This window comes from Cotesia typhae, unplaced genomic scaffold (genome assembly GCF_013202065.1).
Source record: "Cotesia typhae breed Kobodo isofemale line unplaced genomic scaffold, CoteBio_Ctyphae scaffold_152, whole genome shotgun sequence".
Lineage (NCBI taxonomy): Eukaryota > Metazoa > Arthropoda > Insecta > Hymenoptera > Braconidae > Cotesia > Cotesia typhae.
In genome coordinates, this window is record NW_027423776.1 from 6,981,174 (window position 1) to 7,005,789 (window position 24,616).

Consider the following 24,616-nt stretch of genomic DNA (forward strand, 5'->3'; position numbering starts at 1 on the left):
TTGGTCTTGATGTTTTTTTAATTGCTCTTCAAAATTAAAATTGCTGCATTATTTATTTTTATTTTGTTAAATTTCGGCTAAATTATCCATCCAACGCTTTAATTATCAAAGTCTTCTAAACTGTGTTATGTAATATTTATTTAAGTGGATAATCTTTAAAATTGTAAAAAATTAATTATAATTTTTTTATTGATAAATTATTTATTCAAAAATATGTTGCGTATATCTTTTTAATTTTTGAAAAATTGTAACATAATTTAATGGTGAAATTATTATTTTTTTCTACTAAATATCAGAAATCAGCCCATCGCAATAAGCTAACATCAAAAATCACCACATTACCGCCATCTAATCGCTTCTTACCACACTACCTGACGAAACTCTGTTAGTAAATTAATTTCAAACGAAACCCAGCTCTTGAAACCAATAACTCAAGCTATCACAATACTTCTCACTATCTCTGTAAATATCAAATAAATCAACGGTTGTACCGTTAAAGACGTACCATTAACCTTGAAACTATTAACTTCTGTGCCATAAAATTAATCTACCCCCTCCCTCTCTTTCCACACACACACACACACACACACACACACACACACACACACACACACACACACACACACACACACACACACACACACACACACACACACACACACACACACACACACACACACACACACACACACACACACACACACACACACACACACACACACACACACACACACACACACACACACACACACACACACACACACACATATATATATATATATATATATATATATATATATATATATATATATATATATATATATACACATCTCGAACCAGAAAACAAAACCCCAAAACATAAATGTTAATTTTGATAAATATGAAAATTCAACCGTAACAAAAGAATGTTGATTTAGCGAGATAGAGGCGTGTTTGTTATTTTAATGAGTTATACAATGGCCCGGGATGTTGGGTGTTGATGCATAGCGCGTAGCAGGGTGCCCAAGCCTGCGTTGGGTCTTAAGAAGCCCAAATACAGCCAGAGATATATGTACGAAGCTTCTTTTTCTTCTTCATCATCATCATCATCATGATCATCGTCTTCTTGTTTCTCGTCCTCTTCTATACTACTCTGAAGACCCCTGTAGACAGGGGCCGCTAGACGTCCATCAAGCGTCAATGTTATGTATTTAGACATATCTTACTGACCGGACCACTCATATATTTATATATTTATCCATTTATATACAAACATACACAGATGTATTAATATTAAAAATATCTTCTCTCTTTTCTATTTCTTCTTCTTATTCTTCTTAACTTCTTGTATCTTGTATAATAAAATAAAACACAAGTTATCATTCAACGTCCGCACATATTTCAACATTAATTTTCCGAATGATGATACATGACCTGACATCAATGCCTGCATGTCAGCATGACGCTCATCATCGTCATTTTAAAAATAAGTCTCAACTTCTTGGCTCTTTTATGGACTTAAACTTTCGACATTTATTTTTATTTATTGTAGTTTGTTTTTATTTTAATTGAGGTAATTTCTCAAAATGAATTCGTTTATTCCATTTGTCACTCGTTAATACCACGCGGTGAACGGTAAGTTACTAATACTAATAATATTTAATGTATATAGTATAAGTTAATAAATAAGTTGACGGAAGAAGATATTCACTCAGTAGTCCGAGTGAATAATTATTTTATTTTATTTATTATGTATCCGTACTGACAGTTATAAAATGGTAATTTATTTAATAAACGTATTTATGAATTTATTCATAGATGAAAAATTTCTTAAGTACTCGCTGGTTATACAGGATTTTTAATTTTACTTTTTATCATTTAAAAATCGTCTCGTCAAATGTGACAGCAAGTTTTACTTGGATATTTTTTTTTCTTGATTTATTGCAGCTAATTTATTGTAAAAATAGACTTTTTACTCTGAATTTATTTATTTAATTTTTTAGTAAATTAATTTTATTAATTCAAATAAAGGCAGTCATCTTTTTAATTGCATCAATTATTGTAGGTTCGAAATGTATGTGATTAGTGATTATTGGTTAATATTCAATTTCCAGAACTCAAATGAGGCTTCGATGGTTAATTACAATTATTTATGACAGTAATAATAAATAATACAGTGATAAAAACGACAGCTGGTAACGGAAGGCTGATAATGATTGTATATTATTTTATAAATTATAAATTATTTTTTTAAGTACATCCTAGGGCATGTATACTTTGTTGATAATGTTGATAATGATATGTGAAAAGTTTGAATTGAAGGGTTCAGATAATTTGAGTTTTTATTTTTGGAAAAAAAAAAAAAAAAAGTATGTTAGAAGAATTTTATAAAATGACAATGAGGATTAAAAATAGTAAATTAACATCGAAATTTAAATAAATTAATCGAGTTAATAAATAATTTTTTACTAAAATTTGCTAGTTTATCTCTTTATAAAAGAGTTAGTTTATTTCATTGTCAATTTACTATTATTTTATTAATGTCATTTTTGGAAATTTAGTTTTTTAATTATGGCTGGAATTAAGGTACCAGTTAGTTAATAAACTTTAATGTAAATCATTATTCAAGAAAATTTTTTCTCTCTACTCTCTACTCAATAATTAATTTTTTCCGTGCACAGGTCAAATTTCTCTACTACAGTTTGAATTTTTCATTTTAATTTTTCTTTACGGTAAAAATTATTATTTTTTTTTTTAAATATCCTTAAATAATAAGAAACATAAAAATTAATCAATATTTTTTTTTTCTTGTTGAAAATTAACTATTTTGCATTCCCAAATTTGAAAAAAAGAATTTAAAAATTTTCCTGGGTTATTTAATAGTTCAAATTAAAAATTTTAAAACTAAAATATTCAACGGGCTCAAAATTCAGAAATAGACTGATTCTTAAATTCAAACGATCACACATTTTTATCAATTACATTAATCTATAAATCATGTCACCCTGTACTCAATGGTATCCATTAGTCACAGGGACTGCTAATACCATAAAATTAACAAATCCGTCAACATCATCAAGTTCCTTAGAATAAAATTTAGCAACAATTGTACTGCGTCCAGCAAACTTTGGCGTCATTGAAAATTTGCAACTGGCTTTTTCTCCAGGCAAAATATTCTTATTTACTCTGATCTTTAATTGAGTGTCCAAACCAGGTCCTTGGATCAAGAACTTTCCGTTTGTTAGCGGAATCGGTAGAGGATTGATGAAACTTGCCGTCGCTTCTAGCGGGTAATCTACCACGGCTTCTGATTGTCTCTGTGGAAACAATAAAAAAATTTAATCTTGAATTTTTACAAGTAAAAAATTTTATTAAAATTCAAGTAAAAATAAAAATAAAAATAAAAATTTTTATAAGTAAAAATAAATAAGAACAGTCTTACGTCAACATCAATGATAGGTTTAACTACACGGAAGTCATCTTGAGCGTAGTACTCAAAATTAGTGTCCTTGACATTTGCCAAACAAGCGATATTGAAAGCAGACTGGTCTAGCATTCTTGGACCATATTCTTCCCATGATACATCAAGCTTGACTGTTTCATAAGCACCGGGTTTAATAATTCGATCTGCTTCAAAAGTTTTTACAGAACCACCAACTTTTCCCGTGTATAGAACGACGTCTACTTTCAAGATCACCGAGACACGGTATTTGTTTTCTTTGCTGCGATTTTTCATCACTAGTACCACACTAGAATAATTAACAAAACAAAATACTGTTAACTATAATTAGACAAAATTGAATTAAATGATAAATTATCAATTCCAAACCTGAAAGGATCTCCAACGAGAACATTATCGATAAGCTTAAAATCGAAAATAATATCGTTGAACTGCTCATTAAGATAGTAGCGACTGAATATAGACTCGCTCTGTTGCAGAGCTTTTAACATGGCTTCTCGTTCCTTATTTGAAGCTTTATGCATATTAATGAAGCATTGATTAATCGGTTGAATGTTGAAATTTAAATTTAATATAGAGAGGTTACTTACTTTCAGGATATTTATAGGCGTGGGTGAGATCTTCGCGACCCCATACTCCGACTGCTTTGGTACTTATGTATTGGCCGATTCTGATTAAATTTAATTCATGTTTTATATATATAAAAATATATATATATATATATATATATATATATATATATATATATATATATATATATATATATTAATGTTATAATTAATTCATTATTGATGATATTGAGAAATTGATTGAGTTTATTAGAAAAGAGAGTGTTAAAATCATTATAATTATCAGTTCAATGACTGATGGCGAGAATAAAAAAATGTAAGGTCAAATTTTTGTGTGAAAAATTTTTTTGTAATTTAACTTATTGCAAATTTAACTCCGAAAAAATTGTAATTAATCAATTAAAATTTATAGAATTTCCAATTTCCGAAGCTCAAATCTCTAAAAATGAAGTTATCGAATATTTTAAAAAACAAAACTAACAAAAATGAAGCTAATGTCCTGCAACTATAAACTTACCCTTGAGTATCCTTAGACACTAATTTCAAGGGCTGGGTAGGTCCATTGTACTTCCAATAAACCTTATCAGCATTGACCTCAGCGAACAAAAATCCTCCATCATATGGTCGCATAACTTCACCATTTTTAATCGCGGCGATTGAAGTTGGCCCACAACGGAAAGAACCTTCACTTTCTTCTTGTGGAGTTGCGTCAATTGCCTGCCACCCATCACAATCCGACCCAAGATCTTTTCTTTGCATCCAGACCTCACTCCAGACATGGAAGTTCCTATTTTAATAACAATTCGTCAACCCTCACTAACTGGAATTTCAAAATTTGTAATCTAAGTCTACTTAAAACGTTACCAAACGGAATCAGTAGTCAGCTCTTCCATAATATTCCCTTTTTCATCAACAAAGTAATCGACAGTGCGACTACCCTGAGTGTCATGGGCACTGGAGAAATTAGTGACAACCCTAGACGGCAGACCCAAAGTCTTACAAACAGTAGCAAGGACACCAGCGAAGACCCAGCACTGCCCATATTTGACTGGCTTTTTGGTTTTGTAGAACTCCTGGAGAATTTTAACGGACCCTAGCCACTTGGTCGGTGATGTTCCTCCGCTGTAATCGCCCGACCAATTGCCCATCAGAGCGCCATTGTCATCATTGGAATTAACTGACGCTGTAAGTACTCGCGATATTACAACCGGGTCGTTACGTGACGATGCTCTAACAGCTCCTACGTCGGACATTAAATAGAGAGCGCAATCTAGTATATCACGTTCAAACTGTCCAAAGTTCCATGGCGAAGCGCTTATTGTGTTTTTGTTTCCACGCCAAATTAAACCGGTGTCTAGTAAAACGTATTCATGACGCTTAGCTTCGTCGTCTATAAAAACTACGTCCTCTGTAAACATTTCGAGTGTTATTTTATTTATTACCAGCAGTTACGGATTGAAGGGTTTAAGTAAAAGCAATTGATTTTTACCTGGACACCAGGGATTAAATAATAAATAAAACGGTTCGTTGACATTGAAACTTATTGCACCACCGGAAATTTTGTGCTTCGTGTCTATTTCCATTTTCCATTTGCCGATCGGCGCGTCTGCTGGTGAAGATACCTGTTTTTTTTTTTTTTAATTTTAATAAATTTTTTTTTTCTTCAACACTTGATTTTAAATTTGACTAGGAATTCAAATTGCGCGCATACGCGCGCCTTAATTTCGACCAATAAGGAATCGGGGACCATATTTTTTCGATATTTCGATATATTTCGATACTAACCAACTTCAACTTAGTCATGAATTTTATATTATAGTATATTGTTCTGATTTAATCTTTATCATTTTTATATTTATTATTTTTTGAGTAATTGTAAATGCACGGATATCCCTCGAATTATAAAAAAAATATAACTAAATTCTTTAGTATTAAAATTAAAATTAATTTTTTACGGTAATTGGAAGGTAAAAGAAAAATTTTCACCCGATTTTTCGCCCTACTTATTTTGGCGCCAGTTATTTTGGCACTGCGACTATATTGTTTTCTGCTTAATTAGTCATCGATTAAGTAGTCTTGACACCAATTGTTTTTTTAGTAAGCAATAGTCCAATAATAAACTACTGCAAGTTAATTCTAATTAATTATTTTTTTTTAAATAAATGTTTTTAATTTCAGATATTATAATTTCTTGGAATATTTTGAAATTTAATATTTACTTGGCAATTATTAAAATGTTAGAATGAATGCCAGAAAATTTAAGATTTTAAATTAAATTTTACTAATTATTATTACACCGATGTCATAAATGTGAATTATTTGTTATTTTCTTGAGGAATACTTATGTTAAATGCCAGAAGTAAATTTAAATATTATGCAAGTCGTAATTTTACGGGTAAGTATCTGATGAACGATCGAGTTTATGACATGTACGAAAATAAATTTATATTCATTATGGTCTAAGTAATGGAAAGGCGCCACAGTACATGATGCCACCTATTTAATAATAAACTCGAAAAAAAATTTTTTTTTTTGTACTGAGATAAAAAATTTTTGTCATTACATATTTTTCGCATTAGAATATTATATCGAACACAATAAGATATTGGAGTAGATTAACACTACAATTGTAGCTTGAAACATCAAGAGTGCTTTTAATCGCTCAGGACAAATGGAATCATATCCCGAAATCCAAAACTTAATACCATAAAATTTAATTGCAACGTAAAAATAACAGTTACGTTTTGCGTTACGATTTAACGATCACGTCACATGTATAACCCGTAACTTTTATTTTAATACTTTACTACCATTATAAAGTTAAGTCAAAAAAGTTTTATACTTTTATCACAATGTCCTGAGTTTCCTTGGCGAATAAAGTTGCGTGCCATGCGTCTTCGGATTCTTCTCCGGGACTCAGCAAAGGCGTAACCATAAAAGTCCCGTGCCCGTAATTCGGCTTTTTTATTCCATCAAGCGTGAACACGATCGACACTCCATCGATTTCGGGGTCGTAATCTCGATTTAGGAAAATCCTTAGGAAAAACTCCTGTCCACGTCTGACCACCAGTCGCGAGTCACCTTCTTTGCGGTTCATTATTTCATACCGCGAAGTGTTGTGCGCTTTTCCATTTTCGGAAGTCAGCGGGTCTAATCTCAGGATTGTCAACATTGGAATATCGAAATCTCCCCCTTTGAAATAAATAAGAAAATTATAATTAAATGCATTAATATTTTTACTAAGACCTCAAAATTGTTTTAAAAATAATTAATTGACAATAATGAAAAATTAATTTAACAAATTAGCAGTCAAAAAATCTTAAAAAAAATTGTATACTCATTTGTTTACAATAACTTATTAAAAAAAAGTATAAAAAATTCAAATAATTCATAAATTTTATTATTAATTAATAAAAAATTCTAAAATAAATTTTTTTAGTTGTAATTTATAATTCTTAAAAATGTAAATTGATAAGTGTGTTAAAGTTAAATTAAAAAAAAATTATTAATAATAATGTTAGATAAAACAATTTTCTTATCCAAAAAACCAAAATTGTACTCTCGTTAGTTCTCACGTACTCACAATGAAATCTAAATGGAAATGGTCTGAAGGACCCATCGTTGGGGGCACGGTAGCTATCATAAAATCTGTAAAACATCCTCGTAATCCTGTGAATCGCAGATTACCCTCTCAAGTAATTGAGATAATTGTCAGGGACTTAATCGTGATTTGAATATTCAAATTATATTATTATTATTTCAACAATTTTTTTTTTTTTTAAGTGTAGTGTTAAAAAAAAGGGCAAAAATAATAAAAATTCACAAAATAAAGTAATTAAAACTTGTAACCGTGGGAAGCTCAGTAGGCGATTGATAATAATAACTAACAATAAATGTCTGGTATCAAACGAGTAGTTAAAAATGAAATTCCGCGTCCGCTAATACTTGATGTTAGTTAAAAGTCTAGTGAAATACTAGCACACTGTTAGTGAACAAAACAAAGCGTAGTCGTATGAATTCATTGAGATTATATTTATTGAACCGACGGTGGGATGCGGCGTAAAGGTAAAAATGAAAGAAGAAGAGGAAAAAATACCTGCAGTTTTGTATTATAGTATATTTTATTGATCGCGTACCTATTAATTACACGCAATAATAATTTAACATTAGCTGAGAGATGTAAGTCTCATTTCAAGGCTTCACCTTGCACACGTGCAACTTTTATTTAGTGTCGCCATAATTGGCGGGAACTAAGTAAAAGATGTCGATGTCGATTTGAAATATAATGAAAGAGAGAGTAATATAAGTAACGACTAGCTGTCACCCACTTAACTTGGATGTACGATAAATTCCTAGTAGATGGCGAGACAAGCTCCTTGTTCGATTATGGAGTTTACTCTTTCGATTATTATTAATCGTTACCAAATTTAGGTACTTTTATTTTATACAATAAATGTTACCGTGTAATTTAATGTTCAGTATTGAGTGAGTGTACAATTTGTTGTTAATGTGGGAATTAAAATAACACCTTAGATTCTCTTATTCAAATGTCTGACCATATTCGGAGATTCTACTTAATGCCCACGCGTACTTTAGATGTAATGTAAGGTGTAATGTTAGGTAGATGTGGAAAAATTTATTAAGGCAAATAATCTTTGTTGGGATAAGTCTTTTCTGATTTCATTATTTCATTGTAGTTGATCTAATGATAAATTATTACATTATTTGTTTTGTATTTTACTGGATAAAATTTTATTTATTGTTATTAGTTATTGATTGTAATTATGTGTTTGATTATTCTAATGGGTGGCAGAGATGCTACTGTTGATTAATTGTCAATTGTCGAGATTTATTTATAAAGAAGCTTTATTTATTTTATTTTTTTGATAAAAAAATTGTTTTATTTAGAAATTATTATAAAAAATAAAAAATTGAAATTACACGTAAAAAAAATTTGTTTTTTTTTGAATCCCTAATCAAGAAAATATAATAGTTTTGATACATTATGAGTTACGTTTTAGGATTAAACAGATATAAAATTTAAATTTTTAATGAAATGACTCATGATTAAAATTTTTAACTCTATTTTTAATAATTATGACTTACCAAATAAAAACAAACAAAGTCATTGATAGAAAAATATTTCATTTCAAATTACACGCCGTCAATTTTAAAATAATTATTTCTATCCGTAATTTTTTTTTAATGAAAATTCTTCACAAATTTCTCATAATTTAACTAAGTAATTAAAATTTTAATTTAATTAATAATCTTTAGAGTTATTTTTAGAAACTAAACTTTTATTTATAAATTATTTTAAATCAATTAAAAATAGATGCTCGGAAAATTAAAAAAAAATGACCTCATTAATTTGTAAACTACTTTAAAATTTTAATTTATTTATAAAACGATTTAGTAGTCTATTAATGTTTAGCTCCATAATGAGAAAAATTATCACTCTGAAAAATCAATTGTACTCAATAATATGTATGTAATATAAAACTGATTAATGCTCCCAGCGAAAAAAATGGAAGTAAATTTGAATAGTAATTTATCAAAAGATCTTAATTATTCCCGGTAAATATTATAAATATGCAAATATATTAAAATTTATATTTATATTAATAGAATTATAAATCGCAGAAGGATGACGTGAGGAGTAGAGGCCCAGGCCTTACTTATGAGCCGATACAGTTGATTGACAATAATGTAACAGAATGCATCGGCTGAAACGAGAGCACTAAGTGTTATATATATATATATATATATCGTAATCGCAACTGGGAGCGCATTCTCTCGACTTCTACTCGGCAGATTAACGCTAAGAGCAATATCTAAAATATCCAGCTAATCTAAACACAATCTGTAACGGCTAAATAAATTTACGTTTCACCAAAAATATATTTATGCGCACATACTTAGATAATCCTCAAGGTCGCTCTGTCAATCAATTTATCTCTCTTTTTTTTATTTATTTAGTATCAATAATTCATTTTGTGAAATTTTGATACAAACTTTTGCTAAAAATAATTTTAATGATATTTATTATGCATTGCTCAGTTTATGTATAGACAAATTATGCAACAAGGTTTGAAGGATTAATGAGAGTACTTAGCTGAAGTTTATTAACAATGAGTTACGTTATTATTAATAACATAAGACTTTGTCCAAAAATATATCTATGCAGTCATTCATTACGCAAATAAGAGCTAACGCTGTTCTATTTATTTTAATTTATTTTATATTTATTATTTGTCATGAATAATATTTTAATATTCATTAATAAATATTTATTATGTTTCGAATTTATTAAAGATTAGTCTAAATTAAATTTAATAGAGTATACAAATTTTTTGTTACAAGAAGTAAAAAAAAAAAATTTAATACTTTTATGGAGTAAAATTGAAAAAAAATCTTTAATATGTTTTATGACGTAGAGGCCGGAAGATACGCTTGATTGGTGATTAGTTGAAATTATACGTTTAAATCAAATTAAATCACCATTACAAATTGTCTACTATATTTATATAGTAAGAAAATTGCAATTGACAACCGGTTGTAACAATAAACTAAATTTTTCCGCTGTTATTTTATTTTATTTTTTTTTTTATTTTTTCCAAGCTCAAGAATATTAATTAATTCTTCACACTATTTCAAACTTAAAAAATTTTTTTTTCAACAAAGCTTTCGAAGATTGGAATAAATAAGCAAATTTTGATCTTTCGTTGCAAAACAATAATAAATTTCTGATTGAAAAATTAATTTTTATATATTGAAGTATTCAAAAAGAAAAGTCACTTACACAAAGGAAAATTTTTTGGATAAATCAGAGGAATCTTGACTGAAGGAAATGTCAAGGAAGACTGCAATTATCTCAAACGAAGCAAAATTTTCTCGAGCCAAAAATATTTCCTTACCTCCGGAAAATGTTTACTTCAGTCAAAATTATTTCAGTCTTCCGTAAAAATTTATTTAAGCCAAACATTTTGTTTGGGCAGTTGATTATTGGCTAAAGATAAATATTAAGCAAATTTTAAATCTGGTAAAGTGTTTTGGAATGAAAAATTTTTTAATAGAATTCAAAAGAATTTTTTTACATGATTGAACCCGAAATTTCAAAAAATCTCAATCGAGGAATTTATTAAAAAATTTACTCATAATTTTGAATTTTTACAAAAACTCAACTTTTGAAAATCAGACTGAAAACAAATAACTCCTAAATAGATATATATCAAGAATTAAGCAATAAATTTATTTTGAGTTGCCTTTGAACGCATCGACATGTTGTCCAAATGCGAGTAAAGTGATTGTAATGATAGAATTTCAAAACAAATTTCCAGCATGTGTAAAGTTGTAGTATACTGTATACACAATACATATGTTTCTCGGATAAAGGCATCTACAGAAAATCTATTCTCGGCTGATCAAGGTAATATAACTAAACTGAAACACGTTGTTGGCTTTTCGAGCCACGCGCCTATTTATTCCCACGCGAATAATCTTAGGCCTTTTTATTCTAACATCACATTAGTACATTATATACTTAAGAATAATATAAACACTTTGGCCCTGTTTATTCCCATTAATAAATACATACATACTAAAGTATGCATAGATTTAATTTTTTTTTATTTTTTATTTCTTCTATTTTCAATACTGCTTTTCACTCTTACCATCTTCGGCTATGATCTCACAGCAAAACCGTGACATATCGGAATTATGCAACGACAAATTTAAAGCCTTGAACACTCGATATTATTTCTTAAATAATTACGGTAGCTACTCTCCTTGATAATGAATTCTTTACATTAACAGCTATTGTATGTACACTGCGTCATTTTTATTCATATGTACAAACAGTATTATCGATGATAATAAAATATTATATTCCACTTGAATATATTTTTTTTTTTAATACTATTATCATTATTTAATTAAGTACACGTGGGAGTCAGTATTACTTTACATTAACAGACTATTAATCTACGACCTTCTCTTATTTAATAAAAACAATCTTTTCTCTCAATCTCTCAATTTTATAATTTCATAATTTTTTTTTTTTTTTTTTTTTACACAAACGATCTTACTGTTTACTTAAAAAATTTTTAATAAATAATTTATACAAACCAATCTCATCACTTGTCGGTGGCTTCGGAAGACACTCGGGTTTAGTACACAAATTATTCATCCACACATTGTGTTGTCGTCTTCGAAACCGAAATAAGGATCGAAATTTTTTCGAGCATGTCGAGCAACAATTACCCATTTTTTTTTTCAACTTTTTTTACACAAAAATTTATTGATAAATAAAAAAAAAATATTTATCAGTCTTAAAAAAAAATAATTAATAATTTTTTTTTCTCAATTAAAAAAATTCTAGAGAAAAAAAAATTAAAGCAACAGTGTTGATACCGGTATAGTGCGAGAGTGACTGTTGCATAGCTCTAATAAACACATCACTACAAAGTTTCGCTGTATCATTGACTGAGAGCTTGAGAATTCTCAATTCTCAATTCGAGGCATCCCTACTATATACTCACACGTGAAGCTACTCGTATCGTTCATTCATTCATTCATTAATAAATTTATAACTACAACTATATTACGCAGAGGTTCGATGTACCGAGTTATGTTCTAATTGAACTTTCAACTGTTACTAAAGGCTAAATTAAATTTAATATCCTTATCTAGTCTAGGTGTAATATTATTTTATTATTATACTAGAGTCATATCACGAAATTTCGTAACATGTGATATTGTAATTTTAATTACTAATTATTAATAAAAATGTTTATGGGCTGATAATTACATTCTTGAATGTCTACGTCATTGATAATGAAAAAAATAATAACTAGCAACCTCGCAGTTACTATATGACTGCCGTGACTTGTGAATTATGAATAAATAAAATTTTGCTTTATTAAATAATGACTTTTGTTAAATTATACTGTACTTTCTTAAATATTGACATTTTTAAAAATATAAGATCATCCCGATGTTACACTAATTAAGAGCTTTCATTTGAGTACCCACATGCATTTTGATATATTTTTCATATATACATATATATATAAATATATGAAAAATTGATGTGGGTACTTAAATGAAAGGTCTAGATGAGTGTAATGTCGGGATCAGCTTACGTCTTTAAAAATGTCAATAGTTCACAAGATACACTGTAATTTCTTGATTATGTGTCCAGAGATAGAGAATTTTCGAATACAGTCTAAATACTTATCATAATAAATTGACTATTGGTGAGAATGATATAAAACCTTGAAAAGGCATAAAGTCAAGACCTTTACAATGACATTAAATTTCACTAAAAAAAAACTGATTTTATATTCTCTTAATAATATAGATAATAATAATTTTCATTTAAAAAATTCACATTATTATTATTAATAATGTGTGACTATAAGTTTGAATATGTATATATGTGTAGATAAATGTGGTCGATAGTAATATGAAATGTGTTGCGATAACTACATGGGTGTGTCAATTTTTAATGTAGAAGATTGATTGAAAGCGAGATTGTATTTTCTCTTAGTACAATACACTATTTTTTAAATATATTCGGTTTCAGGATTAAATATTATTCACTTCGACATGTAACATTACTCATGTCTCATGTGTGAAGTAGACTGTATTTCCGGTATCATCGGAAAATCCGAAAAAATTTAAGCCGGTATAAATTTTATTGGCAAAAAAATGAATGACAGGATAATTTTGTTTCATCATACTCAAGACTAGAGTTATAAAGATAGTGTAACAATGAAGATAAAAGTAAATTTATTTGTTTATTTATTGGATTGATGAGGTCGGAGAATTTTCCATCTCGAAGCTTGGTTTGATCTCCGCTGCTCTGTTGTCTTCTAAAACGATGACTGTACGGAGGATATCTTCCAGTTGGACGAGTAAGTATCGATAGGCGAGTTTTCCGTTATCATCCTGGTAACAAAAAATATATTTAATCAACAAATTGAACTGTTTTCAAATTTCATTATTTACTTGCTTTAATTTAACCATACACCATACACTCTTGTAAACTCTAAAAAAATAAAATAATTAAATTCACACAATAAATTTCTTTATAATTGAAAAAAAAAAATTGTTTTTAATTTCCGCCAGAAAAAAGTTTTGCAATTTCAGAATTGAACTTTACAAGTATATTTAACAATTAGATTAAAAATTTTTTTTAATTATTCATAGTATAAAGTCAAACGTATGTCAGTTTAAATATAAATATCTTGAGTTTTTTATAAGAATAACTTGATGGATCAAGAATAATATGTTCATACAGAAACCTATTCAATTAATAACTTTGTGAATAATTGATTCTCTGTTAAAATTACATAGTGAATGAAATATATAAAAGGTGAGAACTGACAAGTTGAGTACTTCGCTCGATATCAATTTATAAGATCAAGGAATAAAATTCGTCGCGAACCAAAATTCTTAGTTATAGTTTGAAGACACTTGACAATCAATGAATTATTATTATATTTTCAGCGATGAATTAAACACTATTCATTTAAAATTATGGCACTTTAAAATAAATTTTAGAATATCTGTTGAATTTTAAATTCCTCGAATGACATCTTCAAATTCATAAATTTAAATATTAATAAACATAACATCGATACCAATGAAATTGATGCTATTTAAATTTAAGGTAAGGTAAAAGACCCAGTTATTGACACGGGACTAGTTATTGACACTTGCAATTTTACTTTAATTAAAAAAAAAAAAAAAAAAAAAAAAAAAACAAATCAACTCTAATAAATTAATAAATATAATTTTTGAATTATAAATTTTAAGAAAATAGATTTTTTGAAAACATTTAATTTTATTTATTAGAATAAAATTGCAAGTGTCAAACAACTGGGCCAATGTCAATAATCGGGTCTTTTACCTTACTGCATAGATATAAAAATAATCAATTACTTCTCTCATCTCTAAATGTACGGTCCCCTTTTTACGTTCTCCCTGGAGGTAAAATTGCATTCTTATATGCGGTCTACCATCACGTGTAAAAACAACATGACTCGCGCGCTGACGTCTCCCCCGACGAGTTTCCTCGCCGTAGGCTTTTATCGGCTCGCCGAGTGCGTCAACAATTCTCGGATCTTTAATGCATCTGTCTACGGTATTACTGTAAATATTGTTAGGGCTTTTTTCTGAAAACAGTTCCCGGAAAATTGTGTAGAACATCAATGCTGTTATGCCCACGCCAGCCACTATCACACTCGTGTACCATACTGACTTGGTGTTCTCTTTAACTGGAACATTATCAATTATATTAATAATTATGATTTCATTAAATTTGATTTTTTTTGCCAAAGTCAGGAAAATAATTTTCGATTTATAATTACAATTTTTTTAAATTATTTTTTTCAACTTAAGAAATTAAAGCTCTAAAAAATGTGAGGAGTTTCATGATTTTGATAAGTTTAAAAATATAAAATATTAAAAAGAATTTTACCTACTTCTGCAAATGACGTTGATACTTGACTTTCATTTGCATGATTATCAAAATACGTAATTTCTGATTTCTTCTTTTCATTTTCATTTGAATATTTTCTTAATATTATTTTATCAATATTAAAAGATAATGACGATAATGATGAAATTCCATTGTATTTACATGATTTATGTCGAAGAATATTATTTAGTACTCTTATTGTTGCCATTCTGAAAATAACGAATCATTAATTAAATTGAATAAAATTGAAAATTAATTTTCTAAATTTAATATGTGAAGTTTTTTGTAAAAATGCAAACAAGTAATTTTTTTAATAATAACATAGCAATTGTCAAAAGTCAATTTCGCCGAAATTATGTAAAAAAATTAAATCATAAAAATTTTTATACACTTTACGACTTACCTTAAACTAATTTTTCATTGTTTATTTAAATTTCACAGAACAAAAATTATAACCCCCAAAATTTCACAAATGAAAAACATGGACACGCATACATACAAGTAAGCGGCGTCGATAAAAAAGTTACCGGGCTTCAAGAACTTAAAAATATTTCTTGCAGAAACTTATCATGGGAAAGAAAAGCACACAAGCGATGCATATAATTCAATAATAAAATTTAAAAACAATTGTCAAATATATGTTGATGAAAAATTTTAATATTTCAACTATTACTAACGTGTTTAATTAAATATGTTAAAATTTCAACAAACCTCGGCAGAGAAATAATACGCAGAAGGGTTTACATTTTCAGGAAGATGCAAGTGTTTGTCAGCTAAACTACGTCACTTAACTGCTATTTCTCTACCGTACAACTGCGCGCAGCAATTCTTGATGATGAAAATTTCAAAATTGTCCTGAGCTTCTGAAAACTCTGTTGATTTTCTCTAACACTTTTTTTCACTTTTTCATTTTTTCACACTTAACTCTTCAGGACATGGGCTATGAGATTTTTTCTCACGCAACAACATTTAACATAATGAATATCGCTGCAGTGCAAGTGAGATACTAAAAAACACCCATGTCCTGACGGGTTAAAATACTCAAGTTATCAGAATGATACTGAAATCAGCATGACGTTTAAGTTTAGCACTTAACAATTTTTTAATTTTTTTTTAACAAATAAATTTTTTCCAAAAAATTATTTTTAATTGATGAGATTTTTAATTTTTTAAAATTTCAACATGATAATTTTTTTGATTATTTTTTTAATTTTAAGATTACATTTATAAATTTTTACAAGTTTTATTTGTGGAATTTTTTTAATAATTTTTTTTCCGTAATTTGTTCTAAAAAAAAAAAAACCTAAGAATTATCAAATGTCCGTCAATTTAATTAAAATTAATTTAGTAGATATTTGATAATTTTAAGAATTTTTGTAACAAATTAATGATGTCAAAAAAAAAATTAACATGTAGAAATTTTAAAAATGCAATTAATTAAAAATAATTTTTTGGAACAAATTTTTATCTTAAATAAAAACAATACTTAAGTTAGCCAACGTTTCAAATTTTTTAATTTTTTTTTTATTATTAAATTATAACAAAAAAATTTTTTTTAAAAATTGCATTTGTAATTTTTCAAGTTTTTTACAAACGAAATTTTTTTTTTATTTTTTTATAATAATTTTTACAATAAAAAAACTGCTAAAAGTTTTCAGATGTCGGCTAACTTAATTTTTATTAAATGAAATTAAAAAATTGTCGAGTAACTGCTAACTTTGATGCTATCTTAGTTTCAGTGCCATGTTCAGACATTAAAATAAAAAAATTTATCGCGTCCATCTTTAACAAGTACTTTTGCGAACTTTAACTAAATTACTAAAAACATTTCTACGTAACTTGAATTAAATCATTCATTCACGACTATTATATTCATAATTTACTGACAATTACTTTTAATAAAACAATTTTACACTTATGAACAGAGCGAGATGTTCGCGACGTGTACGTTCTTCATCGTTACTCACTTGACGATTGAACTGATACGTTAGAGATCTAAATTGCCAAGTCATCTCTATTCTGTGCGCCTGCGCGGCAGCCATCTTAAATTAAAAAAAAAAGCGCGAAATTTAAATTACTAAAAAAATTTTATTCAAATTCTTTATCAGAAATAAAAATAAAATTCACGATTAAAGGCTAAAAAATTATTTTTTCACATTAATTAAAAAATTTTTTCTGTAAAAATGAAAAAGAAAATATTTATAAAAATTTTAATTTTTTCAATTGTAAGTTACAGGTTAGGATAAACATAACCACGTAAACATTGTTCTGTCAGAATGTCAAGCAGAAGTAAATAGTAAAATACCGAGAGAGTTTCTAGTCGCAGTTGCAAAAAATGATTTGACAGCTAAAAAAATAACATAATCAAAATATATGTAACATAATAAATAAGAACTTAGAAAAATTTTATTTATTATTCGACTGATTTAAGATTTAAAAATTTTTATTGAAGCATTGTAAATATGGCAGAGTCGATGGATATTACGATTAGTGATATTGCTAGCTGGATTGCATCTGGTGCTATGATATTTGGTGGAATAGTTCCTTATATTCCACAATACAGAGAAATTAAAAAAAAGGAAGATGCTGAAGGATTTTCTCTTTATGTTTGTCTAGCGCTTTTAATCGCCAACACTCTGAGGATATTATTTTGGTAAGTTTCATTTTATCATTCTTAAAAATGATGATTTTTATATTTATTATGTTGATCTAATGACATTTTATTTTTTAATAATTATCTGATTTTTTTTAATAATGACAATTTTATTTTTAGGTACAAGTTTATCAAGAAAATTTTATGAAAATTAAATTAGCCGTCATCTAAAAATTTTTATAATTATTTTTTTTATTGAAAAAATTATTACGAAAGATTAAAAAAACAATTCAATTAAAATTTTTTATAAAATATGGAGTTAAATGTAAAAAATAATATTGTTTAAATACTGATACTTGAGAAAAATTTAGTTTAAGTTAAAAATTAAATTCTAGAATACAAATTTCTAATATGACAAATTAATAACGATGAAATTAAGAGATGTATAACAATTTAATAACTATGAAAAATACTTGGTAAAATAAATTCCACATAATGAAATGAAAACAAATTTTTTTAAATATTTTTTTCTATCATAATTGATTTGTTATAAAAATTTCAATCAATTTATTGAAAATAATAAATTCTTTTTGAAACTTAATTAATTTATTTTAACATAATAAAAAATGTTTTTTTGTATTAGTATTAAGTCAACTTAATATTGTAAATATTTTTCACAACTTGTTACTTAATAATGAACAGTAATTTATAATTAATGCAAGTTCATATTTAGCTGCAAGGCTATTTAATAACTACCATCAAGTAATTAATTGTTGGAATAAAAAAAGCACGCCATTAATAATGTATATTTTTATTTTCAAGGTTCGGAAAACGTTTTGAATTACCTCTTCTCTTCCAAAGTATATTAATGATTATTACAATGTTATTCATGATAAAATTATGCGTGAATATCAATAGCAAAAATCAGATAATTAAATTAAAAGATCGAGTATTCACAGGTATGTTAATAAAAATATAAATTATTGAGGTCTATAATTTTACAACTTGGCTGTAAATTTAATATAAATATGACTAAAGTTATAAAATGATTGACCTCAGATAATTTACCAAGTAAAAAATTGTGACTAACATTTCCTTATAATCATTGCATTAGAAACTCTCTCACTGTTTTTATTATTATAATTTGACTATAAATTTAGTTGCATCATGTATTGCTGTAACATCCTTGTTTGTATTCATGTAGTTTCCATTTAAAACTAATTCAAATAGATTTGGACATTAAATACTTTTGGAAATGGACAGACTTCCAGTCCTATTTGGATTTTGTCTTGCTATTCGGCGTTGTTGGAGGAGTTGCCATGTATATATTTGTCGATTACCCGATATTCGTTGAAACAGTCGGCCTATTAGCAGTTTTAACTGAAGCGATGCTTGGGGTTCCTCAATTTTTACGTAATCTCGATAACAAATCCACTGAAGGAATGAGGTAATACTTTTTATCTTTATCTCAACTAACTTTATCAACTTTATTTTTAACTTAATTTTTTTCACACTTTATATGCAATTTTTTTCCTAATTTATAACTTAGATAATTGATATTTATTAACTCATAATAAATAATATTTTTTTTTATGTAGATCGTTCTGAAATTTCAGTAAAATTTTACAGAAAAGTATCTTGTAAAAATAAAAAATCAATTTGAATGAAATATACTAGTAACCTTGCAGTCACTATGTGACTGCTGTGACTCATGAACCATAAATAAATAAAATTTTGCTTTTTTAAATAATGAATTTTGTTAAATTGCACTGTACTTTCTTAAATATTGACTTTTTAAAAAATATAAGCTCATCCCGATGTTACACTCATCAAGAGCTTTCATTTGAGTACCCACATGCATTTTCATATATTTTTCATATATACATATCTATATAATATATATAAATATATGAAAAATTGATGTGGGTACTCAAATGAAAGCTCTTGATGAGAGTAACATCTGGATGAGCTTATATCTTTAAAAATGTCAATAGTTCACAAGATACAACGTAATTTCTTAATTATCTGTCCAGAGATAGAAAATTTTCGAATGCAGCCTAAATACTTATCATTATTATGATAATTTATTAATTGACTATCGGTGAGAATGATATGAAATCTTGAAACGGCTTAATTCAATTCAAGACCTTTATAATGACCCTAAATGTCACTAAAAAAAAAATTTTTATCATATTAAAACATTTTTTATAAAATTTTTCTTATTCTCTTAATAATAAAGATTAAATTAACTAAAAAAAAACTTTACTAATTATTTTAATCAAATTTCAGTATCGTGATGGTCACCATGTGGACTGTGGGTGACACATTCAAAACCTGTTACTTTCTTCACCGAGAAGCTCCAGTTCAATTCGGTATCTGCGGAGCTCTACAAGTAATTGTTGACTTGGGAATTTTATTACAAGTATACATTTACAGAAATAAAACTCCTGTAAGACCGGTGCTACGAACAGACTGACGATAAGTCTGATAGTTATTATTTTATTAGCCATTTTAATTTTTGACTTATTTAAGAAACCAAAAAATAAAAAAATTATCTAGATTAATTATAAGCTAAGAAATTTTTCTGTACTGTCTTTCCAATTTAAACAAAAACTTTATAAAAAATAAAGTTTACAATTTGACAATGTATTTTAATATTTATATTTGATAAAAATTATACACATAATTTTTTATTACTTTAAATATAAAATCAAAATTGTCTTTCAAACTTTGACTGTAAAATTAGATTATAAATAAATAATTTTTCTTTTAATTATATTTACTGACTATAATTCAAAAAGATATATTTATTTACAGTTTCTGTCACATTAAAATAAAATATAAATTGTATTTTATTAAGTAGACTGAAAAATAAAAAAAATTAAAATATCTGTAAATTTAAATTAATCATTTATAATTTCTGTTCAATTTTAAATAAAATAAATAAAATTATTTATAAAATTCATACATGTATTATATTTGTATATTTACACAATAAAGAGTGTGTGTTACCATAGCAACGTTAATATCAACACAAGTGTCATAACAAGTACCATGCTCCTGTCATAATTACATTGTTTTATAATAATTAGTTTTCGTATTATTACTAAAATCAAAAATTTAAAAATGGGTGAAGATTTAAAGCGAATTATTATTGATTTAAATAAATTTTTAAATAAAAATTTATCATTAATATCTTTCAAGGCGCTTACATCCACTGATCTATTACAAGTAAATATTTATCATTTTTTATTATTTGTAATTAATTGCTTTCAGTATGAAAGTGATTGAAAAATAAATTAATTGACTGATTTTAGCTACTTAGTGATGTGTTATCAAAAATAACAGAGACACCGAGGATAAACACAATCGATGAGAATGTTGAACAATCAACTATGCGAATTTTGTCAATATTAAAAATACTCAAATATCAAACAGATAAAGATTTTTCGTTATTTAGGTATTCAATTTTATTTTATTTTTTAAAAAATAAAATAATAAATGACAAAGTAAAAGACCCAGTTAATAACTGGGTCTTTTACCGTAGACACACTTTATAATCTTTTTTTTTTTTTTTTAATATTTCTTGCAGACAAAGATTGAGTAAAGGAGACCAAGATACTATTTGTGGTATTTTTCAATGGCTGTTTAAAAATATTGACATCGCGCGAAAACGAGCTTATTTATCACGATTTTTAATAAAAGTAAATTATTTTACTATTTTAATTAATTAATCTTATAGACTGTAGTTTTTTATCTAGTTGATGATTTTTTTTTTTTTAATTTATAGATTGAAGTACCGGCAGAATATTTGCAAGACGCTGAAACATCGGCATTATATGATAGATATGTAGAACTTGTTGACGAATTTAAGATTGTACACAAAGAACGTGAAGCTGGTATAAAAGTAATTATTTAAATAAATTTCAAAAGTCTTTAGATTTTTTTTAAACAATTTTTGGTTCAATGAATTAATACATTTTTTTAAGGGAAATGAAGCAGCCGCTGAACTCAAATCCGATTTACGAGCGATGGAAAAAGAACGCCAAGTACTTGTGGACAGGATTGAAAAAATAAAATCAAAAACGACGTCACAGGCACATTTGTTACAAATTGCCCAGGAATTGAGGCTGGAAAAAGATAAAGATCATGAATTAATATTGCAGCGTATGCAAGAAAATAAAGCTATTGAATCATTACAGGTATTTAATTTCTGATTTACAAATTTGGATATTTCATTTTTAATATTATTTTATTTTATGGGAAGTGAATTAACAAGCATTTAATCATTTTGGTTAAAAATTTGTTATTTTAAAATATTAATTAAGTAAATTATCATAACATGAAATTAAAAAGTAGTAACGTGGTGAGGAAATTAAAATATGTGTATTAAATAATTTAAAAAAAAAATGGACATTGAAATTAGCAGTTACTTAATAATTTTTTTAATTTTTTTTGAAAAATAAATTAGATTTAAAAAATTAGTTTTAAAAAATTGCATTTACAATTTTTTAGAGCTTTTAGAGATGGAATTTTTTAAATAAATTTTTCTTGCAATATTTTATTGTTTAAAAAATGATCAGCTGTCTCTCAATTTCAATGGCATAAAAAATGTATTATAAATAATGTAAATTACAGAAATTTATGGCGTATTATGAGTTAATAAATTTTCAAAGCTAATTAATCAATATTTCAATAAATTAAATACAAAAAAAAAAAATTTAAAAACTATCAGAATCATTTTTTCAAATGTTAAGATTCTTTTTAATTCTATTAAATCATAATTTCAATTTCAAATCCAGAATAATTAAATTTAAAGCTTTTAATAAAATATTAAGAATAAATTAATTAAAATTATTTTCAGTTATCATTACAAAAAGCCGAGCAAAAACTCCAAACATTACAAAAAACCGACGTTGAGTTAACCCCGCAGTCTTTGCAACAGCGATTACAAGAAGAAGTGATGATCCTCATGGCGATTTACAACGAAAAAATGTCCAAAGAACTATCTTCATTGAAACTGCGCGTCAATGCGTTGAACAATGTCGTGAAAACGCCTTACATTGGCCCAGATGACATAATCAAGCTTCGTCAGCAATTAGACGTATTAGTTCGCGAAATCCAGACTCTTGCAGAGAACAAAATCACTGAAAACGGAAGCGAAAAGATAACTCCATTCAGACAGCAGGCAGCAGCGATTGCTGGAATAAAACGCACCACGCTTGATAAGTTGGAAAAAAACGAAAATGATCTAGCTGAGCTGACTATAAAGCTGGAAAACAAACGCGCTAAGACAAAACACTTGGCTGAAGATTCGATGCCCAAAGGTGAAGATCTAAAGCGCTATGTCGCCCGTTTGAAGACCAAAAGCGGCATGTACAAGCGCTGTAGAGCTGAATTGGCTGAACTTAGAGCTGAAGGCGGTATCTTGAGTCGCACTGATATCATTTTGCAGAATAAATTGAGTGATAGCAAGACTATGGATGCTGTTAATATGATGAACTATGAGTACAACATTTCTGATAATTTTAATGAAAGCAATGCTAGCGATATTAATTTACAATTGACGCGTAACTTATTGACGTTGAAGTCAAAGTTATCTTCTTTGCTGAATGGTAATATTGGTTATTTAATAATTTTTCATCATTAAGCCACTAATTTTTTATTTATAATCTATCAATCTCGGCAGTTATTAATTAATCGAATAGAATGTAACTAATAAAAATTATTGATAATTTTACTTTCAAGATCTGAAGCCGCTAAGACAAAAAAATTATGATGTTGATGATAAATACGAACGCGCAAAGCGCAGCTATGATTCTATTGCTTCAAGTACACAAAATGCAATATCCAACTTGATCAGCGAAGTTGAAAGTACTAGGAAGCTTATAGAAGAGGTATTGCTGCTAATTTTTGGTTTATTTTAGAAAAATTAATTTTTTTTTTTCTATTTTGTGGTAATTTTATTTTTAGAACACGCAAGAAATGACGGAGCTTCAGAAAAAAATTGCGAAAATGAAGAAAATACAGAAGAATATCCAAGATGAAGTTCGAGTAAGTTTCTAGCACTTGAATAAATTTTATTAATTTGAACAAGATAAGATACTCATATTTTGTATTTATTGCTGCAGTCTTACGCAAATCCTAATGGTGAAAAGTCTCTTCAGGACAAGTTGAACGAGTCTATAATTAGTGAAGAGAAGAAATATAAAATGTTGAAAGAGAAAGAAAAAAGTTTGAAGGAATTACTTAAGCAGAGTGTTAGTCAAACTCACCAATGGACGAGTCTTATTTCGTAAGTACTTAAGAATAATTTATAAAATTTTTTAACGAGTTATTACATTATTTGTATAATTTATTGCAGAATATTTAAAACAAAAATTGAAAATTTTGCTGAAAACAAACGACGAGATGGTATTGTTTTACGAAAAGATGGAACTGAAACTCTAATTTTGGAGTGAAAAATTAAAATATTGATTCATTTTAGTAGAGATTAAAATTTTTTTCATAAAAAATTTTTTGATCAAAAA

At 27.2% G+C, this 24,616-nt stretch overlaps 4 protein-coding genes across 7 annotated transcripts; 2 read left to right on the forward strand and 2 right to left on the reverse strand.

The window, feature by feature from the left end:
- Window positions 1-2,318: 2,318 nt before the first annotated feature.
- On the reverse strand, window positions 2,319-12,500 carry Tg (transglutaminase). Of its 3 annotated transcripts, none has more exons than XM_074255809.1 (9): window positions 12,136-12,500; window positions 6,851-7,200; window positions 5,498-5,630; window positions 4,873-5,416; window positions 4,526-4,795; window positions 4,030-4,109; window positions 3,809-3,953; window positions 3,422-3,728; window positions 2,319-3,296 (listed from the first exon to the last, which is right to left on the reverse strand). In XM_074255809.1, the coding sequence occupies exons 1-9, from the start codon at window positions 12,272-12,274 to the stop codon at window positions 2,991-2,993; spliced, it is 2,274 nt and encodes a 757-aa protein (XP_074111910.1). In that variant the 5' UTR covers window positions 12,275-12,500; the 3' UTR covers window positions 2,319-2,990. The 3 variants fall into 3 exon arrangements, with proteins under 3 accessions (XP_074111910.1, XP_074111912.1, XP_074111911.1); XM_074255811.1 differs by lacking the exon at window positions 12,136-12,500 and adding an exon at window positions 10,811-10,849; XM_074255810.1 differs by lacking the exon at window positions 12,136-12,500 and adding an exon at window positions 7,592-7,963.
- Window positions 12,501-13,526: 1,026 nt separating this feature from the next.
- Window positions 13,527-16,045, reverse strand: LOC141535720 (mitochondrial import inner membrane translocase subunit Tim21). Its single transcript, XM_074255815.1, has 4 exons — window positions 15,897-16,045; window positions 15,494-15,702; window positions 14,956-15,290; window positions 13,527-13,959 (listed from the first exon to the last, which is right to left on the reverse strand). The coding sequence occupies exons 2-4, from the start codon at window positions 15,699-15,701 to the stop codon at window positions 13,813-13,815; spliced, it is 690 nt and encodes a 229-aa protein (XP_074111916.1). The 5' UTR covers window position 15,702; window positions 15,897-16,045; the 3' UTR covers window positions 13,527-13,812.
- A 1,705-nt stretch (window positions 16,046-17,750) lies between these two features.
- LOC141535719 (solute carrier family 66 member 2) lies at window positions 17,751-20,873 on the forward strand. 2 transcript variants are annotated; one of them, XM_074255813.1, is made up of 4 exons: window positions 17,751-18,146; window positions 18,909-19,045; window positions 19,350-19,533; window positions 20,376-20,869. In XM_074255813.1, exons 1-4 carry the CDS (start codon window positions 17,956-17,958, stop codon window positions 20,560-20,562), a joined length of 699 nt encoding a protein of 232 aa, XP_074111914.1. In that variant the 5' UTR covers window positions 17,751-17,955; the 3' UTR covers window positions 20,563-20,869. The 2 variants fall into 2 exon arrangements, with proteins under 2 accessions (XP_074111914.1, XP_074111915.1); XM_074255814.1 differs by having other exon boundaries at window positions 17,944-18,146; window positions 19,317-19,533; window positions 20,376-20,873.
- A 140-nt stretch (window positions 20,874-21,013) lies between these two features.
- On the forward strand, window positions 21,014-24,585 carry LOC141536270 (intraflagellar transport protein 81 homolog). Its single transcript, XM_074256674.1, has 10 exons — window positions 21,014-21,317; window positions 21,404-21,546; window positions 21,679-21,790; window positions 21,877-21,993; window positions 22,076-22,288; window positions 22,951-23,701; window positions 23,835-23,983; window positions 24,060-24,140; window positions 24,218-24,381; window positions 24,451-24,585. Exons 1-10 carry the CDS (start codon window positions 21,213-21,215, stop codon window positions 24,545-24,547), a joined length of 1,932 nt encoding a protein of 643 aa, XP_074112775.1. The 5' UTR covers window positions 21,014-21,212; the 3' UTR covers window positions 24,548-24,585.
- Window positions 24,586-24,616: the final 31 nt, after the last annotated feature.

Bases quoted from the DNA above. Each gene is read 5' to 3' on its own strand.
- LOC141536270 (XM_074256674.1), top strand. From the start codon at position 21,213: ATGGGTGAAGATTTAAAGCGAATTATTATTGATTTAAATAAATTTTTA. The intron at 23,984-24,059 runs GTATTGCTGCTA...TTTTATTTTTAG, and splicing joins CTAGGAAGCTTATAGAAGAG to AACACGCAAGAAATGACGGA. The intron at 24,382-24,450 runs GTAAGTACTTAA...AATTTATTGCAG, and splicing joins CAATGGACGAGTCTTATTTC to AATATTTAAAACAAAAATTG.
- LOC141535719 (XM_074255814.1), top strand. From the start codon at position 17,956: ATGGCAGAGTCGATGGATATTACGATTAGTGATATTGCTAGCTGGATT. The intron at 18,147-18,908 runs GTAAGTTTCATT...TTTATTTTCAAG, and splicing joins ACTCTGAGGATATTATTTTG to GTTCGGAAAACGTTTTGAAT. The intron at 19,534-20,375 runs GTAATACTTTTT...ATCAAATTTCAG, and splicing joins AAATCCACTGAAGGAATGAG to TATCGTGATGGTCACCATGT.
- LOC141535720 (XM_074255815.1), bottom strand. From the start codon at position 15,701: ATGGCAACAATAAGAGTACTAAATAATATTCTTCGACATAAATCATGT. The intron at 15,291-15,493 runs GTAAAATTCTTT...ATAATGTTCCAG, and splicing joins AACGTCATTTGCAGAAGTAG to TTAAAGAGAACACCAAGTCA. The intron at 13,960-14,955 runs GTAATTGATTAT...TTTTGTTACCAG, and splicing joins TACATTTAGAGATGAGAGAA to GATGATAACGGAAAACTCGC.
- Tg (XM_074255809.1), bottom strand. From the start codon at position 12,274: ATGGGTAATTGTTGCTCGACATGCTCGAAAAAATTTCGATCCTTATTT. The intron at 5,631-6,850 runs GTATAAAACTTT...AAAAAAAAACAG, and splicing joins CTCAGGACATTGTGATAAAA to GTATCTTCACCAGCAGACGC. The intron at 3,729-3,808 runs GTTTGGAATTGA...TAATTATTCTAG, and splicing joins CTCGTTGGAGATCCTTTCAG to TGTGGTACTAGTGATGAAAA.